General features: G+C 32.5%; 3 protein-coding genes and 1 long non-coding RNA gene across 10 annotated transcripts in view; 2 read left to right on the forward strand and 2 right to left on the reverse strand.

Annotated features, from left to right (window-relative positions):
• Positions 1 to 19,668, forward strand: part of LOC126698107 (rust resistance kinase Lr10-like) — a 144,189-nt gene that overhangs the window by 12,510 nt on the left and 112,011 nt on the right. The window lies entirely within an intron of this gene.
• LOC126698114 (uncharacterized) lies at positions 1,279 to 2,543 on the reverse strand. The gene is made up of 2 exons (XR_007646383.1): positions 2,075 to 2,543; positions 1,279 to 1,888 (listed from the first exon to the last, which is right to left on the reverse strand). It is a non-coding gene; the product is annotated as an uncharacterized LOC126698114 (long non-coding RNA).
• LOC126698100 (rust resistance kinase Lr10-like) overlaps positions 7,581 to 19,668 on the reverse strand; it is a 96,141-nt gene continuing 84,053 nt past the window's right edge. Inside the window, exons 1-3 of one of the 4 annotated variants that reach the window (XM_050395103.1) lie at positions 9,901 to 10,707; positions 8,931 to 8,957; positions 7,581 to 8,815 (exon numbers count right to left, since the gene is read on the reverse strand). In XM_050395103.1, the coding sequence (XP_050251060.1) occupies positions 7,740 to 8,815; positions 8,931 to 8,957; positions 9,901 to 10,576 (1,779 nt within the window). In that variant the 5' untranslated portion in view covers positions 10,577 to 10,707 and the 3' untranslated portion in view covers positions 7,581 to 7,739. Of the gene's footprint in view, positions 8,816 to 8,930; positions 8,958 to 9,900; positions 10,708 to 19,668 lie in introns of those variants that run through there. The other 3 variants (XM_050395102.1, XM_050395101.1, XM_050395100.1) reach the window with 3 other exon arrangements.
• LOC126698112 (uncharacterized) lies at positions 17,709 to 19,337 on the forward strand. The gene is made up of 3 exons (XM_050395129.1): positions 17,709 to 18,544; positions 18,820 to 18,852; positions 19,188 to 19,337. Exons 1-3 carry the CDS (start codon positions 18,202 to 18,204, stop codon positions 19,322 to 19,324), a joined length of 513 nt encoding a protein of 170 aa, XP_050251086.1. The 5' UTR covers positions 17,709 to 18,201; the 3' UTR covers positions 19,325 to 19,337.

Consider the following 19,668-nt stretch of genomic DNA (forward strand, 5'->3'; position numbering starts at 1 on the left):
TTGATGTTGAAGAATTTGAGTTCAATTTTGATCAGTTTTGTGATTGATGAATGTATGTGTTTGACCAATCTAAGTTATAATGTATGTAGTTGTAGTGTGCAATTTTATTTTTATCTACCCTTGAAAGAAAAGGAAGAAGCTTGTAACGAGCATCTATAATCTATACTTGATCCAATTAAAAGATGTGCAAATTGTTCTTCTTTGATATACTTAATGTCACGTTTGGTTCATAATAATACCAAGTTAAGGGATTAGAAAAAATCCTTGATGAGTATTCATATTAGCATAATGGATCAGTAGTCTTGGAGATGGATTTAAAGTTTTCTTGGTCTTTGAAGAATCTAGCATTCCTCCACTCTATTTCAGCTCAAACAATCTAGCATTGCAATTCAACCACCATACATAACTATCATTCACCTTGAATAACCATACCATGCACATATAGAATCTACAATATAAGAATAAATTGTACTATTGCATTAAAAAATTATATCATTTGCATATAATTAGTTTTTAATTAGAAGCTACTCAAACACATATACACAAAATCTATCATGTTTGAGCAACTTCATTAGTTACAAAAAATTTCCAAATTGATGGTTATAATTAGTGTTTAGCTATACAATTAATCGTCAAAATTGTGCTATCTAAAAAATTGTCAAATAAAAGATATTGTCCAAAATGTTCCTCCACTATGCAATATGTGTTCCAAAATAGTCCAAAATGCTGTCTATTGGTTGTGCAATATGTAGTCCCAAGTACCATCCAAAAAGCTATCCATCATACTTCAGAATTTTTTTGCAAGGCCCTAAAAAAAAGAACAATATTAGGGGGGAAAAAAAAACAATAAACAAAAGCACACATTAAAGTTGTGCTTAAACTAATGTTTGCAGAAGAGTTCAATTCAAGTATGAAATTGTGTTGTGTTGAAACTAATCATCGCAAGCATAAATTTATATATATATATATATATATATATATATTCACTAGCTAGTGTGGAGAGTAGAAGGGTTATATTATGCATTTTAGCCGGTTTGAATTAAGTTTTTTTTTTTTTTTTTTTTTTTTTTTTTTTTTTTTTTTTTTTTTTTTTTTTTGTAAATACAAACTATTTGAGACTTTGGGGTTGCTATGTTGCCATACTTTAAGTTTTTGTTGTAATTACGAACTATTTGAGACTTTGGGGTTGCTACGTTGCCATGCTTTAAGGGTATTTCTTGTAAATAATGTGAACAGGATACCGAACAAATATAGTATCAAATAAATGAACAAAAGATGCCAAGAAAACGCTGTATTGCTCTGATAATTCATTTAAATCAAACAAAATGGTTAAATCAAGCATTCATAGCCATCAAAATTTTGTGCAATTAATCAAACAGAGATAACTAGGTAAACTATCCTACCCAATTGAATTTAGCAAATTCCCTTCCTCTATTTTTGGTTGCAATTGAATGTGTCCAACATAAAAACAACTTGACCAAATAAATAAACACCAAATTCTCAAACTTGGTGGTCAAAATTTATCAAAGTAAAGAATCTAGCCCCAATAAAGTATATTAGAATTCAAGAAAAACATACTAACCCAATTGGAAAACTACATATAATTAGTAGACGAGCAGTACTCATGAATAAAATTAACAAGCCCAAAAAAGAAAAAGAAAGAGAAAGATGGTGATGGTGATGGGCAATTCTTATGGCACTGGTAATGTTTAGCAGTGTATCTCCAAATTCTTGTCGCATTCTAAAGTCTTCAGCAAGTCCAAGCAACTCTCTCCTCCACTGGGCCTGACTCCCAAGTCTTTTGGATTATCAACTCTCTGGTCATCATGTACACTCAACAAAGACTTTTTTTTGGAGAGAAAAACAAAGATTGGTAATAATGGACAACCTGGAAACGATTTATAATAATAATAAAAAACTATTACTGTATTATTAGTGCAGCCATCCTCACTGAAGCATTTTATCAAACATGTATAATTCAAAAAAAAAAAAAAAAATTTAAACAAAACACATCTCTATAAACAGAAAAATTTATAAATAAATAAAATAAAATAAAAACAGAGGGAGAGAAGACCTTCTTGCAACGTTATTTGTTGGAAGTACGAGAAAACTTCTGGTGTCGAAGGTTGGAATTTGGAAACAACGAGAAGAAGAGATGGTTTTAGGCGTTTTCCGACAAGACAAAGGCCGGTCTCGTAGGAACTGGTAATGTTTAGCTGTGTGTCTCTATATCCGGCGGCGATGCTAAGCAGTGGATGTCAAACTTTGGAGTTGAGAGAGAGAGTACATGGAGGTGCAAGGGGCTGGTGTGTACTGTTGTACTAGAGAGAAACAGAGAAAGAAGGAGAAGATAATCTTTCGATTTTATGAAAGTGTAAAGCGTGTTAAAGGGGCGGGAGTTTGAAAATTTTCAAGGGCATTTCTGTACTTTTAATTTAAATGAGCTAGTATCCTGACCTGTCATTTCATACAGGTGTCAAGTTTTAATTGGACCATGAAACACCAACTAGATGCTGACTTGGTATTCTAGAAACAACAAATACTTTCTCATCATGCATAGAACCCGCACAAAACTTATCCATATTGTTGATGAGCCTCTTACCATCAAATAAGCTCTTTTTACCCTATAGTTAATAAATTCACAAAAAGCTTGTTACGTAATTGAGATATATATATTGTTTCCAATAAAAATGACTTTATAATTTGATAGTTGGGTTAAAAGGACTTGAATCTTAAACATCTCCATTAAAAAGTTAAAAATAACAAGAAGTGTCAATTGAGTTGTTTAACTCTTGAACCACCAGCTACTATCAAATCATCAAAAGAAATAAGTAGTTAATAAATTCATAAACTAAAATTAACTCATTTGTAAAAAAAATTCATTCTCAAATAAGAGACTTAAATTCGAATCCTACTTACACCGAAACAAATTGGTGTCTTTATTATGAACTAATAGTGTCCATCATTGAAAAAATAATTAGTTAATAAAGTTATCTATAAATTCATTTCATGTCAAGTTTGGGACTTTGGAAAAAGATAAGGAAGCTGCATTTACTCAATCATGATAACATTGTTTCAAGGGAAACAAAGATCTAGTATGAAATTCCACAAGGAGGAAAAAAAGAAGAGAAGAAAATGAGTTGGTATGAAATTAATTGAGCATGACAAGGTGGCCAAAGCATTCCTCGTTACATCGACATACTTTAAATTATCATGGACTCCATAAAGGGAGGAAAAAAAGAAGAGAAGAAAATGAGTTGGTATGAAATTAATTGAGCATGACAAGGTGGCCAAAGCATTCCTCGTTACATCGACATACTTTAAATTATCATGGACTCCATAAAGTTCTAGTCAATGTTGTCCACATCATGGGATTTCGTAACATTTTAAGTTACAACGTATTTGTGGTTCTAGTCCAAAGCGAGTTTTTCTTTGCAAATTCATATAATTGGGAATATAGCTCATAGTATTTTTAAGGAAATTTGTTGCAGATGGATGGAATAGCAGAGCTATAGTTGAAAAAGTAGCAGTATTTATTCAGCTGGCTTAGATACTTGTAGTTTATGACTGTAGTAGCTAAACGACATGTGTTTTACTTAAGCTTATAATGTGGAGTTAGCACACGTGTAATAGTCATTTAGGTCTTTTCCTATTTTCTCGCTCTCCTTTGATTCTATATATAAAAACCGGAGGCTATGTATTTTACATTCAGATTCTGCTATACAATTGCATATAGAGATTCTCTCTTAAAGCTTTCTATGTGTGATTCTCAATAAAATTGATAATTATATGAAAAATAATGTAACTTTGAGGCATGTTAAATACTATTTCTTAAAATTAAAATTGATAAATGTCCTACTCAAAGGAGTTTGTTATTCAATTATAAGTCCCAAAAAAAAAAAAAAAAAACTGATTTTCTTAGGCAAACTTGCCCGATCGAGTGTTAAACGGATTTCAAGGAAACTGTTTTGTGTAAAAAAAAAACTCGAATTTTGTTGTCTTACACATAATTTCGCCTAACATGATGAATCTTGCTCAATCAAGAATCCTTCTGCAGCACTTGTACTCTTTCTTCTGAACTTGAACTTCAATGACTCAATGCAATTACAATTTAAATGAAATTAAAATATATGGAAACTTTCAATTACACTAAAACCATTTTGATTTTTGACATGGAAATTTGCTAACATTACAAATAGTGAATGTAAAAAGAACTATTGCCAAGATTACAAATAGTTGAATGTAATGGATGAAGTTAAGTGTGAGAATTTCTTCCATAGGTTTAAGGTCAAGAGCTTGGAAGAAGAACTAGTTGAATGTAATGCCAAATTGAAAAAAGTATCTAGTGCCAAGATTGATGGCAAATTAGGGGTCTAAATAGCAATTTTTCAATTGGTATCAAAGCATAGGTTCATTGTTTCAGATTAATATGGAAGCATCTCCTATAACGCGATTTTTCAATCGATATTAGAGCATAAGTTTATTGTTGTAGGATTAATTTGGAAGCATCTCCTTTAAAAAACGATTTTGGTACAAGTTTTCTTATTATTTCTCATTAGATTCCATTACTTAAATACATTCCATTTTATTCCTTTCTCTTTTGTTCTTTTATGATTTACTCATTCTATTTTATTTCACTCTTTTAAGAACTTTCAAATGAAGTGTTAATGGATTAATGTGAATTTGTGATGCAAGTGTAGCTACGTGGAATTTAGCTACTAAACAGAGATACTGCTTGTGTCCTGTTTTGTGTGCATAACACGCAAGCTAAACCAAGTGAAGAGCTGCCACATAATTATAAAGAGACTTCCATGAAATTTCCATGGACCATAACTGTGTTTAGTTTTGGTTGGTGATGGTGGGTCATGTTGATGCACAAGTGCCCTCTCAATTTAACAAGTTCATTGAAGTTTCATTATTATTTCTCTTTGGATTCTATATTGTAATGGGGGAAACTTTTCGCAAAAGCAATAGTACCGTGTCATAATAATCGAGTAATTCTCAGTTTAGGAGGTAAAGTAAAACATGAATCTCCATTAGACAATTACATTTTTTTTAAAAAAATGAATAGAATCTAAAATGTGAAAACAAGAAAGAAAAGAATTACACTGCTTGCAAAAGTCGTATTTGTTGACTCATGGCTTCAATTTGATAGGAAGGTGCATGGAACACATCACACAAATATCGGTGAGACTTTTTAGAGCATTTTTAGGGGAATAGCACAGTGCCCGCTTTATCATACAAATTGAGCTTTTCAAATAGTCAACAAATTCATGTTCAAAAAGAGCAGGTATGAAATTGGTTGAACATGACAAAGTGGCCGGTACTGATTTTTATACTCAACAAATAATCATTCTCCCCTATTTGTCCTTTCTAATCAATCTGTCTTTTGTGTGTGTGTGCATAAATTAATTATTGGACAGGATTTTTTTTCTTTTTATCATTGCTGTCACTAAAGATAATATCTTCTTCAGTCAACTAGCTAGTGAAACTTCTCATCATCTTCGTAGTTGGACTTGGACATAAACTAAGACCAGTTTATACATCATTTGTCCTACTCTTAGTTACGCCTTTTCCTACCATTTTGTTTTGGTTATTAGTGTGAATGAGATGCCAGATTGCATCAGATTGTATATCTTGATTTTGAACATTTACTAGTCTTGGTCAACTAGAACATAAATCTTCTTTCCTATGCATCTTATCTTCTTTGAAATCCAAATATTGCAATTCGACATTAGTACTTGAATCGTTGCTGCAATCTAAGGTAACATGGATAGAGCGAGAAATCTTATTATGAAGCATTTAGACACAAAATATGAACTACTAGACTATAAATATAGAATCAACATAAATTATTGTGTAAAAATTAGTTGAATTGAAAAAATCAACCCTTGAAGTCAAGGTAAATGATCAAAATCAACTCTTGGTCATTGAACTATCCAGTTTGGTTCATTTCATTCTCTAGATCAGACTGATCTAATTTGCAGTTAGGTTGTGGGTTGGATCATGTTGGATAACCCAATTCAATATTAACGTAGCAAATAGCTAGTAAACTACAAAGTTGCGTGGTTAAATTACTCAATTTTATCTCAAATGTTATTAATTCCCTTAGAATAAGTTAAAACACGCTTGAAATATATATTTTAAAAAAAAATGTTTATTAATTGCAAAGTTAGTTAAATAAATAACTTTTTGATGTGGCTTTTCAAAACTAGGAGATATCATAATGGTAAAGTTATTGATTTTTTCCCTCTTTAATGGCAGGTACTACCTTGAGGCATGCGAGGATATGTGAACTTTTGTTGTATCCCAGTTATCCTATTATAATTTTAGAACTATTGTGGAGTTTGTAATATGTGGTCTTTTAATTTGATGTACGTGTGGTTGAAGACTTGCAGCGCATATTGAAGGAGATTTGGACCCGGTTATATTTGAATACTAAAAACTACTCTTCAAGAGTTCTCAAAATACATGCTTTCAATCACCTAAAATACCTGTTTTCAATCACCTAAACTGAGAACTGTTATCTAAAAAACCTCATTTGAGTACCCTTGCCAAACACATAACTTAAAAGTGGGGCCCATGTATTTGGCTTTTAATCAACCCAAAATAGTTTTCAAGTTTCCTTACCGAATAGGCCCATAATATTGTGTTTTGATATAATATAGATTTTGTAATATGTAGTTCTTTAAAGTATATGTGCATGGTTGTGGTTCTTTTTAAAAAAGAAAAATTTTAAGCGAAAAAAGAGAAAAACCTTATTTCGAGGGTTGGGAGACCCTTTAACAACCTCATTTATCTAGGGTTGTAATTTCAAATTTTTGGACCTTTAGTTATTTTTACCTTTTCCAAGGGTTGGCGATCATCAATAAAGATAAAACACTTGTTTTGAGGTTTGTGAAGGCTTTTGAAATTTCATTTTCAATGGTGTATATATTTCAAAGGTCATCAAGGTTCCCCAGGCTCTAAAAAATAAAACTTTTTTTTCGAGTTTTTCATATGTTTTTCAAGGGTTTTGACCCTTGGAAAATACCTTCTATTTTTTTGGCAGTGGGTGTTGTACATAAACAGGGTTACTTTGTGAAGGTGACATGTGTTGTTTGGCACAGGGTTTGACTAGGCTTCTTCTTAACAAAGTTTAACTCATTTTACATCAAATAATATACATTAAGAATTTAATTTGATTACAAGCAAATTTCATGGAGTGAGCAAAGAGTCCTCTAGCATCCATCAGAAAAAAACAATAAACACTCTTTGAAATTTTTTATTACTAAATAGTATGAATGCCTGAAGGCTACAACCACTAAATTAAATCAGAAATCACCAAGGAAGTCCTAGAGCATCTAGGATCATTGCACAAAATTAGGCTAGAAATAAGAAGTTTTGCCCAACTTTTTTTTTTCTAAAACAAATCTTAATTTATACCATTCCATATAAAGGCTCAATTTTAACTAAAATACTCTTTAAAAGTCTCTAAAATAAGGAAATAAAGCCTTATTCTAAAAAAATTGTGAAAATTATAAAAATAAAATATAAAAATTTAATAAACATAAAAAATAAAACTTATATTCTTTCCTACCTCAACAAGAAATTAAGAGATTTTTATGAGCATTATCTTCCTCGTACTTCATATAAAAAAATTCGAAGTCCCTACATTGACCACATGATAAATAATTTCAATCCTTGAGTACAACATGATTGCAACTTTTATGATTGTCAAGGACTCCTACTTTATATACTTACTCTGATTCTAGGATGACTTCTAACTCGTGGTTTAGATGCCTTGTAGGCATACTTATATTGATTCTCGTGGGGTTTGTAGACGCAAATGGATTAGGGGGCATGGTTAACTTATCTCCTTCTCCCTCCAACATTTGGACCACAACTTTCATAGAAGGACGATCCACTGGGTGCCACTGAATGCACCAGAGTCCCACAATTGCGAGATTCTTTCCAATTTTAGCATCTTCATTATCCTCAACATAGACTCGTAGGTCTTCTTTTTGCTCTAACAAATTGTAGATCCATTCTGGGAAATATATTTGGCTAGTGTTCTCCACAGTTACATCAACATTTTTCCTACCTCCAACCATTTCAAGCAACAATATTCCAAAACTGTAAACATCTGATTTGTAAGAAACGCTCCCAAAGTTCCTAGAGAACACTTCGGGTGCAATGTAACCCATGGTCCCCCTAGCTGTGGTCATGGACACTGCACTTTGATCCTTAGCACACAACTTGGCCAAACCAAAATCAGAAATTTTTGGATTGAAATTTTGGTCTAGCAAAATATTATGAGGTTTAATATCAAAATGGAGGATTCGTTGATCACATCCTTGGTGAAGATATTCAATTCCTTTTGCTATGCCAAGAGCAATGACTTGTAACTTTTCCCAACCAAGGAAACGATTAGAATCTATTGAGGAAATGAACTTCTCTAGTGAATCATTTGGTAAGAACTCATAAACTAGAGCTCTTCTAAATCCATCTGCACAAAAGCCAACCAAGCGAACCACATTAACATGGTGGATTCTACCCATTGTTCCCACTTCATTTATAAATTCTTCCCCATTTCCCTTGGAACTGTTCAAGATCTTCACAGCTACATGGATTTCATTCGAAAACTTTCCTTTGAACACTGTTCCATAGGCTCCTTGTCCTAATTTCTCAGTAAATTGATTTGTAATTCTTTTAACATCGTTATATGAGTACCTTGTGGGCTTGAGAGCTTTGTAATCCTCCAAAAAAGTTTCAATCCTAGCTTGATTTTCTTTTTCTGTTTTGTCATAGCTATAGACACGGTAGAGTGCATAGACTACTAGTGTCAAAAGAAATTATCCCAAGATGGAAACTGCATATTAAATATTCATGAGTCAAGAAAACAAAAGGTAATTTACACTGAATTTTCAAATGGCCAACGGACAACTCACCAGTGGTCATTATTTTTCTTGATCTACCTGTAAAATATTTTAACATGATCAGCTTCTAATTACACTTATCAGAAAACAAAAGATAATTGTGTAAAAGTTTATCACTATTAGTCAAACAATATTTAGATAATTCATGTGTACATAAACATGATAGTCCTTTCTCTTACATAAATAGTGGATTCCACCATGACTTTAATTAGTAGAATAAGTTATTATGTGATGGGGAAGTATCAAGTCATTGTACTCCTAAGATGCAAGTCATTGTACCCCTAAGATGTTGAATAATTACATTTATTAGCAAGGTAGTGTTGCATTCAATATTTTTGTTCTGTTTTAGAGTTTTAAGATGTTTAATGTGCTGAGCAATGGTTTTCCTCAATTAATCAATTACCACACTTATGCTAATCTTTTTAGGTAAAGTTTATCTTAATATTGCAAGGTTTAGTTTCAACTAATGAGCTACCTGCCTATTCAAGGGCTTTTGAGACATGCGTAATTATTATTATTATTATTTTGGAGAAACAGACATACACACATGCATAATTATTTAGTACTATTACTATAGAAGTACAATTTAAACTTTTTTTTTATACTGTGTAATAGTGAGTCTTACTCATTAAATTCATGATAAAATTCACAATTTTTGTAAAAGAACTAGATCGCTCTATGCTTTACTTAACAGTATCTAATAATTTTTCTTTTGACACAAGCCCACTTCTAAAATAATGTTCTTTTGAACGGAAGGAAAAATATTACTTCAAGAATGGATACGGACACAACTTACAAGCCCAGTTCTAAAATAATGTTCCTTTGGTGAAAAAAAAAAAAAGCCCTAATTTCTTGGATTGTTTCGGGAAATTACCGTTGCAGAACACTTACAAACTAAGCTTTGATAAAATTAATATATGTTGGCATGAAACAGAACTTGTGTGATTATAGAAGTGGAAATTGGGTAGAAATAATACAATACCTGTGTCTTTGTCGGGGTCGAAGCACTCTGTTTTCAAATCAGTGCTATTACTCTCGAATCTACATATCTTGCCTTTCCCTTCACAGTGTCCGCACTTCGGTCCGGACCATGTCAATTCAAGAGAAGAATAACTCCATATATCAAATGGAACTGATGAAACGGTATACATCTTTGTACACGATAATATGGGCAAGTCGTCGATGTCATGATCCGAAGAAAAAGCAAGAACTGAGGTTGAAGCGCTATTAAGACAAGGGACCGGATATGAATAATATTCTGTATCTGGCGTACAACTGAAAAGGGAATAGTTATAAAGAGAATTTTTGAATTGGAAAGGAGAGGAAGATAAATTGAGTCTCAGAATTTTCCGTGGAAAGCAATTATCTGAGTCAGTTACTTCAATTAACTGAGATTTGTAATCAATGTTTTTAACAAAGGCTTTTACTGAAGTAGGCAGCTCAAGCACCGTATCATTATTATGAGAGCAGTAGAGATCAAAGCCAGGATAGCCAGAGTGCTGGTCTGGCTGCCTGTCTTTGAGTCGGAAAGGAAATCGGATGGGTGGACCGTTTCCACACCGTAATTCGGGACAACTATTGTGGCCTTCTCCAAGGTCTACGATGAAAAGCACGAACAACAGTAAGGATGGGATAACTATTCTTAGGGAAATATCCATATCTGTGGTCTGGACAGGCTTCTCACACTCCCCAGATTATCTAAGACCAACTATATGGATTATTACCCTATTTCTAAGCAATCAACGGTTGACTTGGGTCAACCGTTGCTTCGGGTGGACTTCATAAGTGCATTTGTTTTTTACTTTTTTGCTTGGATTCATTGATTCAATAAGGGCTGTTATCCTCTAAAATATTTTTACGCGTGTTACTTTTTTCCAGGGCGGTCTACACATCCGAAGATTCAGAACTCCTCAGATATCAACTGGGCTGGCCCATTATAGAATATATAAAGCTCATGATGAAAGTCTGAAAGCTTTTTGTATTGTGCTTTTCTTTATGTACATGTACAATTCCATTGCTCCCAAATCACAATCTTCTCATGGGCTACTTTTTATAAGTCCGCTGGGCCGATTTTGTAAGGCTGATGGCTTCTAGGACAGAAAAAGAATAGTGATTTCCCTTTCTTCTTGATTTATTTAATACATTAAAAAAAAAAAAAAAAATGACGATCACACATTAATTTGAGCTAGTTGTTTTCATGACATTCCAGTGGCTAACGAAGGAAGAATTTTGATAAACTTTTCTTATGCCGTATGACCATACTAAACTTTAATTTTATTTAATGTGTTGAACTTTCCACTAAGCTATTCTTATTCTTATTCTTATTATTTTATTGTTAATTTAATGTGTTGAGACGATAAGTTGTATTTTTTATGGATGTTTAAGTGAGAAAGGAATAAAGACATGGATGACTCTACTTGCAAAAGTGGGTATTCAAATTTGTACAGAAACATAGTTTATAGGAAGCTATTTGTTGACTCATGACTTCAATTGGATATGAAGATGCATGCAACAAAGATAGGAATGACTCTACTTAGTTTTATTTGTTGTGACTTGCCTGCTGGCTGTCAGCAATTTAGTATTTATTAAGTTGAAATATCATTAGGTAAAATAATTTATTTGGTTAATGTATTATTGCTGTGATATAATTTTTATTATTTATTAAATTGAAACATTGTAGGCAAAATAAGTACTGAAAATTTGATTGATAGGTTTTACTAATTTTAAAACTTAAAATAATTATGAATTATGTCCAAAAATATTTAAAATATACATAAATAAATTTTAATTAATTAATTAATAGTCATACCCCAAACTTGTCGTACCTTAATTTTTCAAAAAAATGTCATACCTCCCATACCCGTATCATACCACATCTATGTCCGTGTTCGTGTCCAAGACTTCAGGCCATTTATTTTGGTCATGTCCAAGAGCTAAAAGAATTTGGGGCTGTTCTAGGATTTTTAAGCCCAATTATGATGGTCTATTCAATAGTTTTCTAGAGCTATTTTGGAAGATGACAATGAATGATCATTGCGATGAAGGTGTCATTGCGTTGGTGGGGACGATTGCTTGGAGGTTGTGGGGTAACCGGAATGAAATTCGAAAGGGAGGAAAAAGGATTGGTGAGTTGGAGTTGCTTTGTGGAGCATCATCGTTGTTGCTGGAGTATCAGGAAGATACCGCCGATGTACCAAAGCACTCAGATTCGTTGGTACAACGTTTGATTCCTCCTTCTGGTCACATGTATAAAGTTAATGTGGATGGAACTGTTTTTAAAGCACAAAAAGAATCTAGGGTTGGGGTAATAAATCGTGATGCTAATGGTCTAGTGATGGCTGCATTGAGTAAGAAATTTCAAGCTCCTTGGGGTCCTTTGGAGGTGGAGGCCAAAGCACAGTTTGCCAAAGATGTGGGATTACAGGAGTTCATTTTAGAAGGCAATTCTCTTAATGTCTTTCGTGCGCTTGCAGATCTGTCTCCTCCTTCAGCTTCGGTAATGCCTATAATTTATGGGATTCAAGCTTCATGTCATGATGTTAATTAGGAATGTGTTGTGTTTTCCTATGTATGTAGGTAGGGAAATAAACATGCTCATCTTTTAGCAAAACATACTGTCATATTTATGGTTATATTAAACCCCTGGGCAGAGCACACACGTTTAAGGATGTGATGCCCACCAACGGACTCCTGTTGGTAGCGGGAATTGAACCTGAGTGTGTTAGGCTGAGCGAACGAACCATACCCAGCTGAGCCAAGCCCCTGTTGGCCATGTCTAACGTTGGTTAATTAGCCTAACAAATCTTTTTGTTCTACACACATAATCTCTATATATTAAGAGGATTCAGAAAGTTAGTTATTATTATTATTTTTTTTTTCAAAAATACCCCTAATTTAATTAACTTATCCTTATACCTAAAACATAAAAATAAAGTAAAATTGTAAATTGATAAAATATATATATATATATATATATATATATATATATATATATAAAACCTACCCACGTTCTATAAAACTTCCCATTATCCCATGTACACAACCAAAATTACCCCATGTTCCTTAAAAATAATAATAATAAAAACTACAGAAAAAGATTCTTATTGCACGCATGTGATGAGGCTAGTAATTCATAACTGATTTTTTTTTTTTTTGGATGAAAATTCATAACTGATTTTGATTACATGTCAAAGTTAGCAAAGCAAAAGTATGAAAAAAGCAATTCAAAGTTGGCTGAAAAGTGAAAAGCAAAAGTGCCGCAAAAGCAATTCTGAGTTTTTTAATCCCACGCGGAGGGAGTGGGGGAAGTGCAGCTGGCTTTATTTCTCTTGATATTTAAAAATAAAAAGAATTTTACAAAGTTGTAAGAGCACTAATAATAGTGGTGCTAAAAAGTTATTTTTAGCACCATTATATATTAAAAAAAGTGCTGCTAACTTTTTAGCACCATTATATATTAAAAAAAGTGCTGCAGCTGTGAAGATATAGGTATATTTTTTACTTATCTTGCTACAATGCACAGCTATATATGGCTGTGCATTGTAACTGAAAGCTAAAAAAAAAACTTTTTTATTCTCCACCCAATTAAAATACTACTAGTCAGAAACCCATACAACGCACAGGAACTTACCTATTTATAATAGACTAAAATAATTTTATAAAGTTTTAAATTGATTATGAAACTATACTATTGCATGAATTGCTCCTATTTTTTTGAGTTACAATTTGATGAATAAGCCATTGCTTGAACATGCAACGGGTTGCAAAAAATCTAGCTAACAAATTTAGAAATAGCAAAAAAATAACTAAAAAATTCTGATGTTAAAACTTCCGAAAGGAAAAAAAAAAAATAAATAAAAAAATTCACTGGCATTGCCTAGAATTTATTGAAACAAAACAAAATATATTTGACTACCAAATAGAGAAATATAAGAGAAAGATAAGTTACCTTCATGAGAATAATTCATAGTTATAACAGTTGAAATTTGCCAAAAAGTTTCAAATATTGCAAAAAATTGAACCCAAAAATTCAGATTGTCATACTTTCAAAAGACAATAAAATTAAAAATCAAAAGATTCAAAACCTACAAACTATAAAAACAAAAAAATATATATATATAGTCATTATTGCGAGACAATTTCAGTAAGAATGGAAAGCTTTTCTAAGTTTTTATTATCCAATTCTTCCTAATTGATGAAAAATTTGTTTCAAACATTGTCGAACACTTTAAAGGTGCAAATAATATAGGCTTCCAACATAATCTTTAATTAATAAACAAAGAAGCATGACACCATAAGAGAAAACATAAGATAACATATAGTGCATAGACCTTACTCCACAGCTGTGAAAAAATATCCACACAAAAGGAATTGAAAACTTGTACAATAAATGCAATAAGCTACCTCTGATGTGAGACAATCTAACATACGTCTCTGTAATGTAAAGGTTAAGGTTATATAATCTAAAATAACATAGAATATAGCATCTTTGAACCATACAAAAAGTTAGCAAACTTACTGCAATACTTGTAGTTATACTATATAATGTAAAGTACTACTCCATCGCCAATGAAAGTCATGTAAAATCTCATGGGGCCTGCAAGAACAGACAATTGCAAGATCACCTCCACCAGACACAAAACAAAAGCAAAAAAAAAAAAAAAAAAAAAAAAAAAAAAAAAAAAAAAAAAAAAAAAACCTTATTCACAAAAAAGAGAAAAAGCAAGAGCAAGTGTACCAAAGAAATTGAAACTTAGGGTTTTCTCTCTTAGTGGAGATGGACAGAGGAAGCTGTTTTAGGGTTTTCAAAGATTTTGTCACGCTTAGAAGGAAAATCAAAGGGAATTCTTGTTAAGACTCCTGTTATTACTTTTATATATATATATATATATATATATATATATATATATAAGAGACTCCTGTTAGGACTCTCTCACTATTTAATTTAAAAAATTAAATTTTTTTATAAATTAAAACAATGATGTGGAAAATTGTGGGAGTTTCAGAGGTTTCGGTTATATATATATATATATATATATATATATATCTGTTTATTGATTTTTTTTTCCTATTCTTTTTATCCAACCATGACTCACTCGCTCTCACTCTCAACTCCCTTTGAACTCTCCAACCTGTGTCTCAACTCCCTCTGAACTCTCACCTCTCTGTCTCACTGCATGTTTAAAGAATATGAGTTCTTGTTAGTTTAACGAAAAAAGTTTGCTTGTGGTCAAATAAAAGACTTAGATTCAAAGCTAACCTAAACGAGAAAAAAAAAAATCAATTAGTGTATTGGCCTAATAATAAAGGGCAATTATTAGGGAGAGGATACTATAGGTTTCAAATCTTATTGTGTCTATAAAAAAATTATTTAAAAAAATATTAATTGTGATTAATATAATTTACAAGATAATTATACATGACTTAATGAAAGAAAATATTTATCTTGAATTATGGTGCTCTTCCCAAAAAAAAAAGAGTTATGGTGCTCTCTAAATAATAAATTATTTATTATTTTCTTATATTCATTCTTTTTGGTCCCCAAAATAAATTATGTTAAAGACATGTTTTAAGTATAAACTGTGCATATATGTGTTTTTTTTAAGAAAAGTATATGCATATTATTTTGTGTATTTGAAAATAATCGATCAATTTAACTTGGTCTCCCTCTGAAAAAAACAAATTTCTGACTTTGCCACCTAATTCAAGCCAATAATCAACAGCCTGCATCATCCTTTTTTTTTTTTTTTTGATCAGACAGCCTGCATCATCCTTTGCTAATAAGAAAGCTGTCTGTACCTGCATCAAGTGAACAGCCAAGAAAATAAATCCAAATGCTCAAGTGCCAGGGCTTTTCTGGAATTAACCAACCTACCATTCACTGTTTCACCTAACGTGGATTGTTCCAAGTGCTCACACCGGCTTTTCCATCCTAATAATACATTCAATCTTTAACGCCCTTTTTGTTTACATTTTCATCATGCATGTTTCAAGAATTAATTGATTAAAGCTATTTGATACCCAATCAGTTGAAGGATTGATCGAAATTCGAGCAATCTGCAGCAAAATAAAACCTCCCCTTGTGCCAAAGTATGACTTATTTTGTTGTAAGCAGGATTATATTCGTAGAGGGCAAATAAAGTTAATGGTATGTTACCAATCGTTGGTACATAAGCATTGTATAATATTAAAAAACTGGGTGTTTTGTCAAAAGCCTTGTATCTTTGTGATACAATTCATCTTCTTAATTAGGAGAATCATAGTTTAAATTTCCCTACCCCATTATTATGACTGTAAAAAATAAAAAATAAAAAAGTTCTAGGGTGTTCTTAAATTTTAAATATTATTTAATTCATTGTAACGATCCTCGAAAAATTGCTAGCCACATTTATTATATAAAAGAACATTCGAAATTGAGGTTCATTGTAGTTGTCATACCTAGACGAAATTGGGCAGTCTGACCCAATTAACTGAAAACCAACCCAAAGGCTGATTTTTTTTTTTTTTGGTTGCGGTTCTGCCCATATGATGTTTGTTGAAATTAGTCAGCACTAGGATTTGAACTTGGGTTCTCTAGGATGACATATGCATGTCAACCATTAAGCTAGTAAGATATAGAAAATTATTATATATATAAACACAATTTATGTAGTAAATTTAATAAAAAATATAAACACAATTTATGAATTAAATTTAATAAAAAATTAAATGACACATCATGGTTGGACCTTAGTAGAACCCCAATCTAAGCTCAAAGAGGTTGAACCTCTCTTTTCTGGTTCTTTGAACGGTTCAGGTTTCAAAATCATGGTAGTTATTAATAAAATTCAGATCAACCCAATATATGCGTAATGTGAGATTCATCATACACACAACACACACTTAATCATTATCCAATCAAATTTGGGACATCACATTCATAATTGTCAAAATAGCAAAAAGGAAGAGTCAATACAGTGTTATATATGGTGTGGCCACCAATATAAGCCAACACACACTAGGTGGCCAGTATCTCATGTTTCCGCTACATGCAGCAGCAGAAACCTCACAATACATGGGTAAGATCATTTTCCAACAACTTGGGCTATGTGCTAATGATCAACATCAAATATGTAATACACCGTTGGGAACTTGGGAGGCTATGTATGATGTGCACGGTAGAACTTAACAAATGCTCCATAACAGAATTTTGTAAAATAATTTTTTTATTAATAATTATTTAAATTGATACTATTTGAAAATGTATTATTTTTTTTCTAAAATTGTTTTTTGAAAATACAATTTTAAATATTAAAATTATGTTTTCAAAATTCGATTAATTTCACTTAAATTTCAGTTAAGTTAGGGTATTAACTATTAAGTACTACAATAATGTTTTTAAAGCACGATTTTAAAGAAAATGCTACATACTTAAAATATGTTATTTTGCAAATTTTGGGAGAGAATTCGGTTACATTTGCCTTCATAATTTCTTTCTTATGGCCACGTGTGCAATTTGTTAGTAATTTAACTAAATGTTTATAATAATTAAAAAAATCTTCTAAAAAAAATAATAATTAAAAAAAAAAAAACTTAATAACTGTCAAATAATATATCAAGATGACGTATGTGTGCTGACGCCAAATATTGTTGGTGCACTGCTCTATATATTAAGGTTGATACTGTTCCACTACCACGAACTTGCGCTTCATCTTTCTTCAGCTGGGAACTCTACTTTTTACTTTATTAATGTTGAAGATGCTTTGAAGAGTGAAGACCACAGAAAGAATTTTTTTTTTTGTGTTTGTCTACAGCTGTATGTGGAAGTTTTCTAGTATGTACAAGTGGAAATATTCCTCTCTCTCTACCTTAATGGCAAGAGGATTGACGTTCACTACTGTAGGACTCACTGTCCTTATTGTTCTTGTATTAGTCCATCCAACTTGCTGTGCTCCTACTGCTATGGTTAATCATACCTGTTCCGCTTCTTCTTGTGGGAATATCCACAACATAAGCTTTCCTTTTCGATTGAAGACCGACCCAGAAAACTGCGGGGACCCAAGGTATGAACTTTCGTGTGAGAACAATCACACGGTGCTGCTATCCTTATTTGGAGGAAAATACTACGTACAGGAAATCAGTTACAACAACTACACAATCCGGATTGTAGACTCGAGTATGCACAAGGACAATTACTTCGCCAACAAATTTAGTCAGATATGGCGCCTATCCATATGACACTTATCTGCGAAAGGGGACAGAGGTGAATTACCGGGATCTCGAACTATCTCGGAGTGTGGTTTTGATGAGCTGTGAAAAACCAGTGAATTCTCCATTGTATTTGGACACTTCTACTTGCAATTATAATGACAAATCTTCTTCTATATCTGATTCCAAGAGGTATAGATATCTTAAAGTTGGTATAACCATCGCATCCCAAGTGGAGGAGTCGTGCAAAGTAGAGAAGATGTTTCGGACATCGTGGCCAAGAAGTGATGATTCAAATATTTCCTGTAAGGACGTCCACAATGAATTGGTATATGGTTTTGAGCTTTCATGGCTCGAAAGAAATTGTGAAAGTTATTGCGCAAGAGACTGCGATTACTGCTACCTCAATGATTCGAACCGTGTTCAATGCATCAGTACTGGTGGGTAAATAAAGCGAGAAAGGCCATAACACTTTCCATTTACATGTTGACCATCAGTTCTCTTTGCATGATTCTTGCATTTTTCCACTGTCACCATTCACTAACCATTTCGTGTATATATTGTTTCTATTAAACTTCTATAAGACCAAACTTCTTGGTGCAAACACAATCCATAATAGACATCCTAGGATATTTTTATTCAAGTCTCGGTATAATGGCTAGATTTGATTTTAAGTTCTCCTAAAACTGATGTTATTCTTTTTTTGTCAAAGCAGGATTGCTTGAACGTATCCTATATCAACTCCTAGGTGAGGTTTCTATCTTAAAAACTTGTTTGAACGGTCAGATAAAGTGGACAATAAAATAGAATTGTATGAGTAATTGTGCCTGAAGTGATGATGACACAAGTAGAGGAATAACCATATACTTGGGCAGTTGATTGATCTCAAACTTTTATGCTTGAGGAAATGAAAAGTAAAAATTATCAAATTTCTTAAGAAGATAGCTTCTTGGTGCGTACGCCATCAATTCTAGTGTGTGATTGACATGTTAGGGAATATTTATTATAGTTTCCGTATAATGACCAAATTTAATTTTGTAGTTCTCAACGCTGATGTTGTTCTTTTATTTGTCAAAAATGCAGAATGGAGCTATAGCTATGAAACATATAATGCAGAATGGTGGTATTACTTAGTCCAAAATATAGGATGGTTGTATTATGGACCAGATTCAGGAGTAGCAGGTGAGGTTTCTATCTCAAAAAAATTGTTTGAAGGATAGTAATTAATATAGAATGGACAAGAAAATAGAATTGCATGAGTAATTGCACTATTGATGATGTTAGAAGTATTTTGTTAAATGATTAAATTTATTATATTTCAATAGCTTAAGATTTTGGAAGATTCGGTAATTTAATATGATATCAGATCCAGAGGTCCTGATAATCAAATTTCCTTCCCAAGCTCTTCCACCATTTTCATCGATCCTTCACAGAAAAACTCAGTCACACACCAACTGGGATGCACGGACGCGGCTCCGGACCCAGCGCACCCGCGTCCGACGCGGCGACGCGGGAGGGACGCCGCAGACCGCGCGTCCGTGCCGCGTCATGCCGCGTCGTGCCA

This window comes from Quercus robur, chromosome 9 (assembly GCF_932294415.1).
Source record: "Quercus robur chromosome 9, dhQueRobu3.1, whole genome shotgun sequence".
Classification (NCBI taxonomy): domain Eukaryota; kingdom Viridiplantae; phylum Streptophyta; class Magnoliopsida; order Fagales; family Fagaceae; genus Quercus; species Quercus robur.